The sequence below is a fragment of the Scedosporium apiospermum genome (assembly GCF_000732125.1).
Source record: "Scedosporium apiospermum strain IHEM 14462 chromosome Unknown SEQ_SAPIO_0143, whole genome shotgun sequence".
Taxonomy (NCBI): Eukaryota; Fungi; Ascomycota; class Sordariomycetes; order Microascales; family Microascaceae; genus Scedosporium; species Scedosporium apiospermum.
In genome coordinates, this window is record NW_015971844.1 from 309,157 (window position 1) to 324,846 (window position 15,690).

Below are 15,690 nucleotides of genomic sequence, written 5' to 3' on the forward strand. Positions count from 1 at the left end.
AAGGGGCTGTGTCACCAGAAGCTTTTACCACTAAACGGGTATCTCGGCGCTCTTGGTGGATACATCAGGGAGCAATAAAAGCAAGCATATCGAATGAATCCTTCAGTTCCACTTCGTTTTCCTTCCCCTTCATAGTTCTCGCTCTTCCCATAAGAACCTTGGCTCTCTCTGATCTTCGATCTTTGAAAGAGCTGTCCATTCCTTTCCACAGCCAGTCACTCGCTTAAAAGAAAAGAAACCAAAAATATCAAACGCCGTCCTTCAACTTCCCCCAAAAAAGCACCATGTCCTTCAAGCAATTCGTCCTCTCGGGCCTCCTGGCAACCGCCGCCCTCGCAAAGACCGACATTGGCGGCTGCGTCACCACCAACATCGTCACCACCGCCACCAACGGCGGCGAAACCTCCGTTTACACCACCCTCGTCTACTACCTCCCCGACACGGGCGAGATCTGCGAGCTCCTCGACTGCGGTGGCGGCCGCGCTCCTCCCAAGACCACCGTCCCCGGATGTGCCGCCTACAAGGGCACCGAGACTTACTCGCCCAAGTTCCTACCTACGAGCACCTCCGAGGCTCCCGAGCCTGCGGAGACTAGTGCTGGTGCCGAGAGCTCGGAGTCTGGTGATGCTCAGACTAGCGCTGTCCCTACTCCCTCGGCGAACGGGACTGGCAGTGCCGGCGGGAAGAACGGTAATTCTTCCGAGACTGGCTCCGGATCTACTGGGGCTGGTAAGGAGGGTGAGTTTAATTCTACGGATAGACGAAGCCGCTTGTGTTGATATGCTAACAAGAATTAGGTGGTTCCGGGGCTGCGGTGATGGGCACGTCGCTCGTTGGTGGTTTGTTGGTCGCTGGTTTTGCTGGTGCGATGGCTTTGCTCTGAGCATCAATTGATCAACTGTAAATCTAGAATCGCCAATTGAACATCAAGGGATGAAAACCATAGATCAATAGACTTAAAACCCACAAGGGATCGCATTCGCCTGGAGATATTATTCCCCGTACGAAGTATCCGTAATAGCCGAGCACGGTGAGGATCTTGTAACAAGATTACTTTGTCCTTCTTATTCTATCCGCTACGATTCGTTCGTTCTCCCTTGGTTTCATTCGGTCAATGAGGAAAAGAAAACAGTACAATGAAGAAGGAAAAAAAAAAAAACTGAAGAGCGAGGGCGAACAATGATCCAAACCAATTCGGGTTCTCACCGGCGTTCACCGAGAATGCACCAATGTACAATTAGTAATACATTCCTCGACAGTTCACTTGTCCGCACCTGGCGCTGCCAAGGACCAGTGACGCCACGCGCTTTGAGCAGTTTTCCCGAACACCCGACAAATTTTCCTCTCGAATTTTCGATAACCTTCCCAAGAAAAAAAAAGCTCCCTCCTTATCAACGATCTCGACGCAACCACCCCCAGCACAACCCAGACGACCAAGTTGACGGATTCCGACGCCATCGTTCCTGTCGCGTCACCATCTCGTTACTGTCCCATACATATATAATCCACAGGTGATATATTCGCCCTAATACCGACAATATGAATCACGAGCGAGATCCCTGCCCCTGGGTCATCCTTAATGACTTTGGCGGTGCTTTCTGTATGGGCGTGAGTATTTTCAAACTACCCCGATAATCCATCAGCTCTCGACGGGAGGAAGCATACCACACCCTATCCCCTATCTCCTCATCATTGATTCTTCATGGGCCGTTCCCAACCTCGCAGAAACGCTAACTTGATTCCGTTTCTTTCTAGGCCATCGGTGGTACCATCTGGCACGGCGTAAAAGGTTTCCGAAACAGCCCCTACGGCGAGCGCCGCGCGGGCGCCATCACCGCCATCAAGCTACGTGCTCCCGTCCTCGGCGGTAACTTCGGCGTGTGGGGTGGTCTCTTCTCTACCTTCGACTGCGCCGTCAAGGGCATCAGGAAGAAGGAGGATCCTTACAATGCCATCATTGCCGGCTTTTTCACGGGTGGTGCTCTCGCCGTGCGAGGTGGTTACAAGGCGATGAGGAACGGCGCCATTGGTTGCGCGGTGCTCCTCGCTGTTATTGAGGGTGTTGGTATTGGTATTGGAAAGTACTTTGCGGGTAATACTAGGCTTGAGGTGAGTTACCAACCCCTCTCCTTTCGATCTCTAGATTTGACTTCATGCTGACATTTATGACTTTGTAGGCACCCATGCCTCCCTCTCAAGCAGAGCACGCTATGGCTTAGAAATCTGCCATGATGACAGTTTCTCCACGAAACGAGGATATCCCTGCGACGACAGTTAGGCGAGCGAGCACCTACATCGACTCTCCATGACCGCCGAGGGGATATACCGAGCCACTAGAGCAACGAAAACAGAAGGACCTCTCTACTCCCCCATCATTCTCGTTTTCTCTCTTTTTTATCTATTATTATCGTTTGTTTTGGCACCGTCGTTGAGCGGACGGCGTCGTGTATATTCACCCGGCTCGAACTCTTATTGCCATAATCATCTTTGCATTCCGGAAAAAGTTATCTGAATCTGGCGTTGGCATTGTATCATAGACACGGATGAGGGAAGACGGACGGCTTTTCTATCTTCCCGAAGTCGAGACGGCTTCCGATGGGGAGTAGGAAAAAAGACGAATAAGGGGAGGTTTCCCGGCGAAAGGCAGGGAGGTAGAAGAAATGACACTCTCGGTTGTAACGGCTATCTGGAAGGTGTGGGCATTTTCAAAAACAACTTCGCGAACATGGAATTTGGCTATTTCCACCCGGGCGCTGTGCATGGAAACTGTATATGTTTTGATAGCGAATCATAAAGGGGGAAATGGCAGTTTCATAGTTCATGGACGCTATCTCAGGGAAGATACCTGGAATTCCTGTGTCGCTCGCTGTCGACCTATTCACAGCTCACTAGGTATGACATGAAGCGCTTCTTAATTAACTAACGAATGTTGCCCACCCTTACAGGCCCAACAATAGCCATTCGGCAGAGGACTTGACGGCATTGACGTGTTGAGCTCAATGATGAAGGTTCTGGCGCGGCCATTGCAGCCTTGCCCTTGTGATTCACGCGCAACTGAATGGAAACCCATTCCTGACTCTGAGGATCAATGGCGTGGACTCGGATCTTGAAGTCGGCGTGCCTTGGTCTGCCTGTACAACTATCAATACCTAAATATGCCATTCACCTGCAAGCCACCCAATACCGCTGCGCCATTCAAGGGGATGTTAGTCGACCAGCCGCGAACCTCCAGCATGGTCTGTAACACCATGTGCCGCTGATACTGCTGCCAAGAAGTAGATAAAATGCACCACTTTCCCCCTTCGCGGTGCTGTCTACACAGGGCATCTCCGGCAAGAAACTCACCGAGAACCAAAATACGCAGGCATCTCCCTACTTAAAACCAACGAACCACCACTTCCGTCACATCGTCTTCATCATCTAGAAGGCCGATTCCACGTCACTCAATGACGGACGATTCCGCACCTACGTCTGCCCTCGGCAGCGACACATGGCTCGGCGCCAACGAGTACGAGTCCGGAAGCGCTTTACACACTCGAGCGACCAATTTCTTGTCAACTGCTAAATGGGATGTACTCGCCGACATCGCCTCAAAGCATAGAGGTGGCATGTCTTGCCAGTACGAGGACAAGTTTTCCGTGGGCCACTTCAACATGGTCCGGCGGATTGTCTTCGAAGACGGTGTGAACTGGGTTGCGAGGGTGCGTCTTCCGAATGAGAATATGTTTGCGGGGCGCGAGGAGCTGGAGGACTCTAAGACGATGGAGATTGAGGTTGCGAGTATGAAGTTCTTCAGGTCAGTCTCTCTTTTTTTAGATTTAACGACAAGAGAGCATGTCCATCTTATAAGATCCCTAGGCGTGAAACCTCTATCCCCGTTCCAGAAGTCTTCGACTATAATACCTCTCGGGAGAACGATGCCGGCGCTCCGTATATCTTGATGGAATACATCCACGGCAACGTCGCCTTGGAACTCCGCCAGGCGAAGTCCTGCGCTCCTCAGTTATTCGGCACTCCCGAACAAGATCGCAAGTTCCGTGAGCAGATGGCGCAGATCCAGGCCACAGCGGCATCGTTCAAATTCCCACAAATCGGGAGTCTCTATTATAATAAAGAGACAGATGACTTTTACATCGGCCCTGAACCGCAGACGGGGAAGGGACCCTGGGCGTCGTCCACCGAATATTACGACGATCTCGTCAACCACTTATTAAAAGGGACCATAAAGAAAGATGATCTGAAGCAAAACCAATCATTCATGGTACCGACAATCCTGAACCATCTGATGCGCCTTTACGGTGAGGAAAAAACGGGTCCATTCCGGCTGACGAACCGTTATTTCGGCGCGCACAACATCCTTGTTAACGACGACTTTGACATCATTGGCCTCATTGACTTTGACGGTGTCATGAGTGCGCCGCTCGAGGTGGTCGCGCAGTATCCAGAGCTCTCTTTTCTTCAAGTCGATCCGCCAGGCATTACCTACTCACACCCCGCCGCCATTGAACGGGTTAAGCTCACGGCGCCCAGACTAGAGGAATACAAACGCTTGTTAGGCACTTTCGAGTCACGAGGCGGTGATGTGACTCAGGAAGTAGCTGGCCACCTGGGATCGACGTCGGCGAGTATCTATCAGGGGATGCAAGCCTTCGCACAGCATCAAGACTTCGTGAATGAGAAATGGATGAAGTCATGCCTGAAGATGCTGCAGGAATACGCCGAAAGCCTGTAGAGTCACCATATGGCTCATCACTCGATGGTTGACGTTCGTCATTGATGCCAAATTGGAAGAATAAGTCACTAAATGCTAAGTTTAGTGGAGCGCTTCCTTTTGCTTCGTGGACAACTATTTCAACAGGGTCGTTATATTCTCGCTTTTCTTCTCTCTCGTTTTGATCAATGCCAGTTCTGGGAAAGAAGGAGATGTGTTCTTCTCGCTGTGACCTTATGAGAAGGCGTGATTGTGTAAGCCCATTTCCGCTTTACTTCCCAGCGTCAACCTCCTTCGCCGTTCCATCCTCGCCGTCGGAGTTGTTATTCTCTGTTCCTCGAAGGTTGACCCAAAAGCGCCGCTCTTTGGTTCTCAGGGATCTTGCCGAGTTCTCCAGCCTAGTGGTTCCAAAACTTAGGCATTGCTTCATTTCTGCCGCCCACACCCTTAGCTCACTCTCATTCGCATCGCCCTTCTAATCCCCAGTCCCGGTAAACTCTTGTACCTGTTCTGAAACCCCCGCTGTTTGCTGGTTACCTCAACCCATCCCACCTTCTCTCCTGGCACCCCTTCTTGGGTCGGGGGTTGGAGGGAATGACGGAGGCTGACGGGTCTCGGAGTCGGTGCGCGGGCAGGAGCCATGTTGAGGCCCAAAGCCTTATAAAATCGAGCCGGGGGAGTTCTGATGCATCCCAAGCTTCGATGGCGATGCGTGTTTGCGCTGCAGGGAACACGACCTTCGAGCACGTCTTAACAGTAAGCCCCCAGATGCCGCCTCGGAAGCCGGAGCCGCCCTGCTTAGATGTGACGCCAAGCGCCTCCCGAGATGAGTTAACCGCCCGGGGAGAATCTCATCCTTTGACGCCAAACACCAACCACAACGCATCCACGTCCAAGAATAACTCGACTTGACCAAGAGTCCATTTTCGGCACCCTCGGCGGGTACCGTGGAACTCGTATCATTGTTGTCCTTCTTTTGTCAATGCGTCGAGAAAATGCACCTGGGCTAGAATAGCGGCTACAGAAAGCCAGAGGCTAACCATGCGGGACTCTAAAGCCGGAGTCCGGGGAGCGGAATGCCGGGATTTGGCGCGGGCGTGTGCACTCGTAAACTGTGTAACTTGCGGCCCAAACAGCACTGATCATCATCGGCCCGGATGCGTCGAGGAGGCCTAACCCCCTCTTGTGAGATTCCCGTATTAACATGGAGGTATTGACCTAGAGCATTCCCACAGCTCCTCCCATGCGGTGGTGGTAGGAGCGGTGGCGTCTTTGTCTTTCGGAGGCGGATTCTCGGGCTCCATTTCTATCCTCGACGTACGGAAAGATAATTGATAGCGAAAGCGTTTGCAGAGACCAAGAACCGGGTGCGCCTTGATATTGTATGAACTCGGTGATTTGGCTTTTGAAGTGTTTTGTTAGGTGGAAGTGGTGACTGCTCGATAGAGCTGTAGTAATTATGATCTCCCGGTAGAGGGAAGACCTGGTCAGTCTAATACATGCCAGAGTGGGCAGGCACACCCCGACCTGGCATCATCCATTGACCAGGGAAGGCTAGCTTGGTATCTTGGTTGGAAAGCAGTTTCCCATATTCTCCAGGGTGTTTTATAAAACAGCACTTAGGGAAGTGCCGGATGACCACCATGTGGAAAGCACCCTGATGCAGGTCGATGAGTCTCTTCCCCATGTTATTATGCATTGAGCTTCTATTCATCTAAGCATAAGATGCATTTTTGTCTATCATACCATACAATACCAGACATTTGTTCCAAACTCAAAACAGACCCAGACATCCCTCATTACATCCATAAGTTCTTTTTGTTCATTCTTTTTTGTTTTGTCTTTCCATGAGCGCCCCAAAATCAAATATGCATGCACACACCTATTCTATGACCCCCCTTTCCTCCCCCTCCAACACACTTCTTGATCCCTTCAAAGGGCACTGAACACACGATTGAAAATCTCTCTGCTCTTCACCAAGTTCAAAATCCGCAACCTCTCGTTGTCAAGATGAGCTGAGTCGCTTGCCTGCCCACAGGGAAGATGAGCAGCAGGTGCCCCGAACTCCTTCTCCAGGAACCGGATGGCAGGGATGGAACCTCCCTCGCGGATGTAAAGGGGCTTCTTCGGCTTATGCGGGACGGCGGGTTTCTCACACAAGCTGACTTCATCTACACTGTCCCTGTCGCTGTCGTCATCGTCCTCGTCGGAATCATCCTCTTGTTCCACCTCATGCGGAGACTCGAACGATTCACTCCAAACTTCCATGACTGCCTTCTCAAGGGTACGGAAGATGTAGTTCTTAGGATCGCCTAGCCACGGCTCTGCTTTGTTGTCGATCTTGAGACTAAAAGTATTATCGGATTCGAGCTCCGCAAACTCAGAATGAAGGAAGTCCTGAAGCGACCTAATGACCTCGTCGACTTCCTGACCCGGCACCAATCGGAAACTGATACTTGCGCTCGCGTGGCTGCTGACGAGGCTGCCATCGGGACCGGAAACTTTGTACCGGTGGATGGTGAGGTTGGGCTCCCTCCATCGGGCTCGAAGCAACGCCTTTTGCTTGTCTAGAGGACCAAGTTCAGGTTGCCTCTTCATGAGAATGGAGGCAATCTCGTCGAATCGTTCCTCCTCCTCGGGAGTCGTAGGCAGGATGTTGTCGTAAAACCCAGGAATGAGAACGTGGTTCCCTCGCCCTTTGAGTTGCGACAGGACGGCAGTCAGGTCGGAGAGCGGCTCGTTCTTAAGGCATGAGCCGTCAACACCGGAATGCCTGTCGGGCAAGTTGCAGTCGACGCAGACGGTCGCGTGCAGAACACCGCGAAGGCCATACGTGAGGCAAGGCACCTCGTCATCCAGCCAATAACTGTTGGAGAGGAGGATGTAGTCTACATCCCCGATCACGGACCTGTTCCGCCTAACCGTCTCCTGGAACCCCCTGGAACCAAACTCCTCCTCTCCCTCGATGAGAAAGACGACATCGTTCTCGAGCGCTTTGGCCTGCATAAGGTCGGTAACAGCGAATAAGGCCGCCAGGATGGGACCCTTATTGTCGGAAACGCCACGTCCATACAGGAACCCATTCCTACCCTCGAGTTTGAAAGGGTCTCCCGACATCCACTTCCCTTTCTTATTGTCGGCAGGCACTACGTCGTAGTGGCCGTAAAAGAGGATACGCTTGCGCTTCGCCTTGGGTTCCCGCTTGCCCTCAAACGTCGCCAACACGACGGGATTGTGGGCTTTTTCCGTACTCAGCATCTCGACATGACCGCCCAGCCTCTTGAACAGGCCTCCTAAGAATGTCGCACCCTTGCGGCAGTCTTCGGCGAACTCTGGTCTCGAGGACACGGTCTTGTAGGAGATGAACTCCCGAAGGGCTGCGGTGAAGACGCTGTCATCGGCGGTACCCGTCGAAACATGCTTCTCGGACGACCTATCCGCCCTCCAGATGCAGACTTCGTCGTCGTTGGCTCCCGTGATGAAATAATTATTATGCTTGTATGCAGTGACGGCGGATGCTAGGATCTTGCCATCGTGAGCCTTCCACCGGCTGAGGCACTGATATTTTTGGCTGACGTCTCCGGTTTGTTGGTACTTTCCATAATGCGCTGTGTTATGTTTCTAAAAGAAAAGTGAGATGTTAGCGGAACAATAATGGCAACTGCGGAAGGGCGCTCCAACGACTCACGGCTGCGGAGCCGGTGGCAGCACCGCTCCATAGACTACCCCAACCCATCTGCAAAGACATCACATCGCTCCTATGCGCCTTGATGGATCTCAGCTTCTGCTTGGTATCGAGGTCCCACAGCTCAATAATGCCCTCAATCTTCCCAGAGTAAAGGAACGAGCCGTCAATGGCGAGGGACAGGACAGACTCGGCATCATCGGCACCGAGACACATTATCTCCTGGATGCCATGCTCTATGTCCGAGGAATGGCTGTCCGAATCGCTCGACGCCTCGACGCCCAATCTCCAGAGCTTGATCGTACCGTCGCCGCCTCCAGATATTAACACATCTTCATCCGAATCCACCAACACGGTTGGGCCCTTCGCCATCAACATGCAGTACACATATCCGTAATGCGCAAAGTTGTAGATGGCGCTAGAGTCGATCTCGAGCGAGTTTTCGGCCTTGGGGATCAGAGCGTACTTTTCGTCGCTGCGGCGGGGTGTGCTTGTTCCGCCGACGGCTTTGGAGTCGAAGAAGCGGTGGTTTCTGCGGTCGGGATGGCGGGCGGAATCGTGGGGGACTCGGGTTTTGGGATCGTTTAGCGTAACCCATTGGATGCTGGTGTTTTGCGCACCAATGTACAGAGTATCGTGCTGTTGGCTGTAGGCTATGGAGAAGAGGTCACCGACGTCGTAGGTGCTGTAGATTTCGTAAAGGCGGGCCATGGTCTTGGGGCGCCAGACGTTGACCAACGGGTCGCCCGCGCTGGAGAACAAGAGCGAGCCATCGGGAGACAAAGACAGCGACAGGACGCCGCGCTTGTGGGCTTGGACCCTGAAGACCTGGCTGAACGTATCGAGGGACCACACGACAATCTCTCCTCCTTCGGTTCCTGCGAAAATATACTTGAGATCGGGGCGCACAGCGATGGTCAGCACGGAGCTATCGTGATGAAGCTTGTGCACGAGCTCGGGAGGGGTCTCTGGATATCCGCCCTCGGGGTAGAGCAACCCCAGGGTCGAGGAGAGGGTCGGAAGGGTCATTTCGTCTGCGGCGTTGACGAGGTTAGCAGCTAAGTCTCCGATACCATGCCGCGAGAAAGTAATCGGAAAAGATTGAAAGGGAAGTAAGGAAAATAAAAAAGAAGAGAATCAAAAACAGACGAGGGGCAACGAAAAAAAGAAGTGGTCGCGTTTAGTCGCGAGGCGAAAATGGTGGTGGACCAACTTAGTCCACTTGAAGGAAAGATCAATGAATCGAAGTCGTTCAATTCAGCTTGCCGCCCTGTCGGGTTCGCCACACCCACTCAGCAGAACCCGACTAATTGCTCCTCTGGTGGTGGTACAGCGCTGTCACATTAATTGATCCCACCAAGACACCGGTCACAGCACGCCGAGCGGAGGTCAGTCGAGGTCCGGAATCTGACGAAATTTGGCTCAGGATGGCGTAGTGCGCGGACCCTGACGCTACAAGAGCTTGGAAAAGGGTAACGGACCATTCACGACGTCCCAAATCAGGATGTTTGGTGTGTTTGGTGGGGGGCACTGAGGGGAAGCTTGTGAACTTTGGGACGTTTTGGTGGAGGAAGGGCACCGTTGGACCATTTTTTGACAATTTTTGACAGCGCTGGTCATGTCCGGCGCGGGGGCCACCAACGGAAGGTGCTGTAATGAAAACGCACCTTCCGCGGCTTCGAGATGGGGGGCATCAAGGATTTGTATTGATGTCGTCGTTGGATATAAAGAGCATCAGGACCCCGACGCTCCCACATCCCAGAGCTTGGCCATGGAGTGGAGCCATTATTGATACACTTGTATAACGGAATGAACCGAAAATCTGGAAAGAAACGACGAAGAACAGAAAATAGGAAACGAGAAACGAGAAACAGAGAAAAGGGAAAACAGAGGACTAGCCAACACCACCGGAGCAGCAACAGTCCGATCTCGCGTGCTTACCTTCTAGATTCGGCCGACGTCCAATCCCGCTGTTTGCGAGTCGCATGTTACGATATCTTTCTTCCTCCGCCTTGAGGATTCTCTGGCATCCGGGACAGTCGTCATCGTGATTGCTATAGGAGTCGGTCGAGCTTTCGTCGGGATCGGAATCCGAATGTTGCCAGTGGTGGTCATCCATCGCGTCTGAAAGTCGGTCCTGGGTTCGGTATGGTGGGAACGGCAAACAACGAACAGCCTCCGTCGAAACGACACCGGCTCCGCGAATATGTTATTTTTATTCGGAGCAGCCCTTGAATCTCTTCCAATCCACGAAGCCCTTTGAAAGCAGCGTCTAGAGTCTTGCGGGATTAAATTTTTTAAGCCTGAGTGCTATTCCCTGCCGTTCAATTCAAGGATATGGTTATCTCGTGCCTCTTTTGGGCATTCGGTCGGAGGTCGTATCTGTTATCAGAACAGGCTCAGGCAGCCCTCCTAGAACACGAGTTTGTTGTAAGTACAGCACATCCAGCCGCCCAGCCAGCAGAGACCACCAGGCATCTCGTTCAGATTCTGCAGTCAGTTGGCACTTGAATTTACCTATCGCACACGAGGTCGCCGATTTTCCCCCGTGTCACTGGATTTCCCCTTCCGGATAGTCCAGCCACTGAAGGTCAAGTGATGCTCTCATAACGGGGGACGATTGGAGCCTTGGCGAGGTGATAAACAGGGAGCTCTTCGCATATGCGGCCACTCAGAAATGGCCACTTTGCTGCATCGAAGCAGGAGGTAAAACAAGGCGATGATCAATAAATCTCGGTGGAGCAGCAGGCCAGTTAGTCGGTCAGGCTTACAGCGGAAAAGGGAAACAAACAAGCAAGACGGACATGAATGTTCAAGCCCAAGGTCGTTGTCATCCGGTGGCCCTGCCCAGGCACTTATATCATGTTTTGTCTGTCTCTCCCTCGGGTTGTTATTCGCTCTTCCTGCTTCTGCCAGGTGTCTTCAGCTCCGCGTTTTCCCTCCTGCCCTCGCTATGCGTTTATCCCTTCGCTCTTTTCTTTTCTTGGCTTTTTCTATCAGTGGCCACCGAAATGGTGTCTGCGGGCAAATCATCCCCGAGCTCCCGCTAAAAACCACCCGATACGACAGGATGCAAAAACCCCCTTGAATGGCGTGCTCGCCCTCTTATTTTCTTTTTCTGCGTCAGCTGTCTTCCCACCCCTTCTATGTCTTGTATCTTCATTTAAAAGGCTCGCTGCTGCTTGTCGGTCGCTCATTTGATTGTTCCTGATGGGGCTAAGAGGTCAAGGGACTTCGTGGAACTTTGGTTGAGCTGTTCCCACTGAACCTGCAGCAAACCGCGCGTCCGGGCGGTGGCGGACCAAACCGACTCACCGCAACAACGGGATATCTATTCTCGCCCCCAGCAGCAATGTTGAATAGCGCATGCACAGGAATAACTATCTGGCGCATTCGATCGTACATTTCCATGCTGAGCTAACTCCAACGATAAATCGAGGCGTCGGCCAGGTTTGGTATGTACGAATATTTGATGTGCACCACAGCGGAGCAGGCTCTCCTGCCAGCCTGGAAAGGGTTTCCTCCTCCGCTCGGATTCCTGGCCAGGCATGGTCAAATCTGTCATGTGTCGTCAACCTTGGACGAGCATCATGGCTCACCCAATCCTCAGCTGCATCCGGTTGGACGTGCGTGCTTTGGACATGGACGGGTCGCACCGGTTTCGGATGCATGCCCGTCCAGCATAAAATTCCGCATTCCATTCTTGTGCCGCACTTCCACGACTTGATGATCGTGATAAGAATTACAGGCAGCTGCCATTCGTCCTTCATCTTGCCGATACAATCTGGATTCTTACCCCGTGGACTGAGGGTCGAGACTCCAGCATTAATGCTAGTATAGGTGTAACGGTGAGGCGAATGTTTAGACGATTTCGTACTACCTCGGGTCAATGGCACAATGGTAATGCGTCCATCTCGCACACTGCTAAGTGTGATCCTCTCTCTCTTTTGCTGATGGGTCAGACATGGGATTGAGATTGGCCAATGTTTCTTCCCAATATATTCTAACTAGTTCCTTCTGTGCACTCGATCTATTCGAGGGGTTGCTGGATTTCATGTAAAAATGATATTAGCCAACTGTGGTGATTCGACCGAGCTGGCTTAGACGCGATGCTCACCTGCATCGTAATACAGGTACCAGACCATCGATGCTTAATGATTCAAGTCAATTCGAATACGATCAAGTTGGAGTGACTGAGAAGAATTCGGTCGATGAAATGCTGACATTTGGAGTAGGTAAAAACCGAGACGGCGACCAGGATTGAAAGTATTAAAGGTCACCCAACATTCTTGAAGTCTGTCTCAATGCGCTCAGGCAGGTACACCGACAAATCGGTCGGGATTGAGATCATGTCAATAAAATTGTGCACAGTCTCACTTGTAATTTGGGGCCCAAAACCATTCAATCTGCATCAATGATAAGCTTTTCTGAAGGCTGGCCGCGAGTGAATTGTCACTTGGCCATCAGCTATATACTACTTCGTACGGCCGTTACAACCAAAGAAGAGGCCAGCCCCTTCCACCCTCGCGATCCCGGTGGTGAGTGGAAGAAGCCATCACCATGCGGAATACACCGGATTTCGACATGGATGAAGAGAACTTGAAGGCTTCTACGACGAGGTTAAAGCTTGCCCTTGGATCCGAACGGTGTGGCAGCTTCCAACAGAGATGTTGGTCGTCGACCATTTTGTCGCCTTGAAGAGTCTTGGCACCTCTCTTCACTAATAGGAATGGAAGGAATATGCGTGTTGGAACAACGAACTCAAAGATCGGACCACTTTCGGGGAAAGCCCCTCCCGAAAGTTGAGATTCATGTTGGATCAGTTTCTACCTTCATATTTGCTCCTTCAAAGAATAAAAGTGGTAGAAACTAGATACTACTAACTGAGAGGTAAAGCGCCACCAGTACTAAGGACAGCCTTCATGAATGCCTAACGGTTCGCCGCAATAGAAGAGACTCATCGCAGAGGTACGACTACAGGGCTCTCGTACTCCCAACACACCTTTCTCGGATATCCCTCACTATATCAGATCGAGACGGGAAAATGGCGGACGCTCCGGCCGGATCCGCAGCTCCTGCTACCACAGCTGCCTCTCCTACAGTTGAGATCGTACCCATCGAAGTTGATCGGGTGCGTCGCCCCTACATACTTGAACACGCCGTTACTGACCTTGTCCCTCCTTGGTTAGGACACGGTCGATGATCCCACCTTCGAGGAGCAATTGTAAGCTGTCCCGCACCAACGGCATTCAGTCTTCGCTTCGACTTCAGCTGATAAGGAACATCATAGGACCACTTTCACTGCATCCCTATCCTCCAGCGTCCTTGATTATCCTGTTGAGCACGGTCGCCGATACCATGCCTTCCGAAAGGGGTGTATGTCGTTTTACGTCCCTTTGTAGCTTTTATCCCTACTGATATCTAGATATGTAGCCTATGTTTTCCCCAATGACGAGGTGAGGTTAACCTGGATCAAAGTGATCATTAAGATATTAACGGCAGACTTCTGAAAGCGAGAATCGGAACGTCTAGACCTGTTCCACCATGTAATGGTGAGAAGCCTAGGCAATCGACTGTACCATGCCCCGATTGATGAAAAGAAAGTTCACAAAGTTCTAGATATTGGGACTGGAACCGGCGCCTGTATGTTTGTGCCCTCAGCGGCAGTCTTTGCGGAGTGACTACTTACAATATACCACGTATAGGGGCGATAGAGATGGGCGACTTACTTCCAGGCGCACAGGTACTACAGCTTCTCCCGTCTGGAGACAAAATCTCAAGCTTAGTGTCTCCGTCTAACACCGCAAATGTCAAATACAGGTTATCGGGTGTGACCTCAGTCCGATTCAGCCAACTTGGTACGGGCGTAGACCCTCCATTTTATCACCAGGGAAAAACCCAGCACTAACATTTACCCAAGGGTGCCTCCAAACGTCAAGTTCGAAGTCGATGACGTCGAGAGCGAATGGACCTACAACTTTACCTTCGACTTCATCATGTGCCGCTATATGGCTGGCTCTATTGGGGACTGGCCTAAGCTCTTCAAGAGCATATATGAGTAGGCTAGACTTTTTCTCCTTTTACCTGTTAGAGGAAATCATCTGAACTGATATTCGACGCAATTCCAGCAACATAACTCCTGGCGGGTGGGCCGAGTTCCAAGACTGGGACTTGCGATGCGCCTCGGATGATGGGACCTTGACGGCGGAGCACGTAACCCATCAATGGTGTACAAGCTTCCTCGGAGTACTAGATAGCATCAACCGCAATGCTTACCCAGGCCCAAAGCTCCTCGATCGTGCTAAGACGGCCGGCTTCATCAACACGCATGAGGAAGTAATCAAGGTGCCACTCGGACCGTGGCCCAAGGACCCCAGGCTAAAGGAGATTGGCATGATGAATCTTGTGCAAACTCTTGATGGCCTCGATGCCTCTCTCAAGGCGCTCATGATGCTGGGATACACTGAGGAGGAGGTCACGCTCATGCTCGCGCGGGTCCGAAAGGAGCTGAAGAGCCGAGAATTTCATTCGTATATCAAGTTGTAAGTCTCGGTGTCTTATTGTCTAATTCACGTCTTGCGAGGAATGGGCCTGAAGCTGATGGGATTGGAACCAGTCATGTTGTATATGGGCAGAAACCGCCAAATGAACCTTGAAATTCAGCGAAGGAGGAGATAGGCTACGTTATTGATGTTGGGTTCGACTGATATCTATTTTGAAATGACATATATCTGCGCTGCAAGCAACTGGGTTAGAACCTTGGCTGGCCGATGTAAGGTACTGCGTTCTATTTGATGAGTGACATTCTGCAGCCTGCTGAAAGTGATTCGAAGTTGTCGGTCGCTAAACTAGTATTATTTTGCAATGAGCAAACCGTAAAGTTATGTATGTCCCTCGTCCAGATCCCTTCTTGTGTGTTATACGCAGGATGATTCCGTACACTACTCCGTATCAAATCCCCGAATACGACCATCAATTGATGTTAGACTTGCCAGAGCGCTTCCCCAACGAGAAAAGGGCGTCACTGACGAGCGATTTCTGACTCATTTCGCCGATATTTTGATCGCGCTCTTTATTTTCAGTTCCCCGTCCATTGATCCCCAAACTAGATGTGGGGTATATTTCCCCCAATATTTCAATCGTGCTGCCACCATCAAGATGACTCGATGCTGTAATTAAACAATCAATCCTTTACGATACTTAAACCGCCAGCGTTCTCAGTCCAGCCATTCCGTCCCCAAGCCTAAGTGAGATCCCGTGAGCAAGTTTTCTTTCTTTCTGGGCCGTCATCGCA

The 15,690-nt window shown here is 51.5% G+C and overlaps 5 protein-coding genes across 5 annotated transcripts; 4 read left to right on the forward strand and 1 right to left on the reverse strand.

Moving 5' to 3' along the window:
* Nucleotides 1–284: 284 nt before the first annotated feature.
* On the forward strand, nucleotides 285–883 carry SAPIO_CDS9383 (putative Siderophore biosynthesis enzyme; the record flags this gene model as incomplete). The annotated part of the gene is made up of 2 exons (XM_016790801.1): nucleotides 285–738; nucleotides 798–883. 2 exons carry the CDS (start codon nucleotides 285–287, stop codon nucleotides 881–883), a joined length of 540 nt encoding a protein of 179 aa, XP_016639311.1.
* Nucleotides 884–1,539: 656 nt separating this feature from the next.
* On the forward strand, nucleotides 1,540–2,219 carry SAPIO_CDS9384 (uncharacterized protein; the record flags this gene model as incomplete). Its single annotated transcript, XM_016790802.1, has 3 exons — nucleotides 1,540–1,608; nucleotides 1,756–2,109; nucleotides 2,178–2,219. 3 exons carry the CDS (start codon nucleotides 1,540–1,542, stop codon nucleotides 2,217–2,219), a joined length of 465 nt encoding a protein of 154 aa, XP_016639312.1.
* Nucleotides 2,220–3,446: 1,227 nt separating this feature from the next.
* Nucleotides 3,447–4,732, forward strand: SAPIO_CDS9385 (Protein kinase-like domain; the record flags this gene model as incomplete). The annotated part of the gene is made up of 2 exons (XM_016790803.1): nucleotides 3,447–3,796; nucleotides 3,859–4,732. 2 exons carry the CDS (start codon nucleotides 3,447–3,449, stop codon nucleotides 4,730–4,732), a joined length of 1,224 nt encoding a protein of 407 aa, XP_016639313.1.
* Nucleotides 4,733–6,643: 1,911 nt separating this feature from the next.
* On the reverse strand, nucleotides 6,644–10,515 carry SAPIO_CDS9386 (uncharacterized protein; the record flags this gene model as incomplete). The annotated part of the gene is made up of 3 exons (XM_016790804.1): nucleotides 6,644–8,332; nucleotides 8,400–9,430; nucleotides 10,338–10,515. The coding sequence occupies 3 exons, from the start codon at nucleotides 10,513–10,515 to the stop codon at nucleotides 6,644–6,646; spliced, it is 2,898 nt and encodes a 965-aa protein (XP_016639314.1).
* Nucleotides 10,516–13,440: 2,925 nt separating this feature from the next.
* Nucleotides 13,441–14,942, forward strand: SAPIO_CDS9387 (uncharacterized protein; the record flags this gene model as incomplete). The annotated part of the gene is made up of 7 exons (XM_016790805.1): nucleotides 13,441–13,527; nucleotides 13,586–13,620; nucleotides 13,687–13,772; nucleotides 13,830–13,852; nucleotides 14,217–14,254; nucleotides 14,317–14,454; nucleotides 14,525–14,942. 7 exons carry the CDS (start codon nucleotides 13,441–13,443, stop codon nucleotides 14,940–14,942), a joined length of 825 nt encoding a protein of 274 aa, XP_016639315.1.
* Between the last annotated feature and the right edge of the window lie 748 nt (nucleotides 14,943–15,690).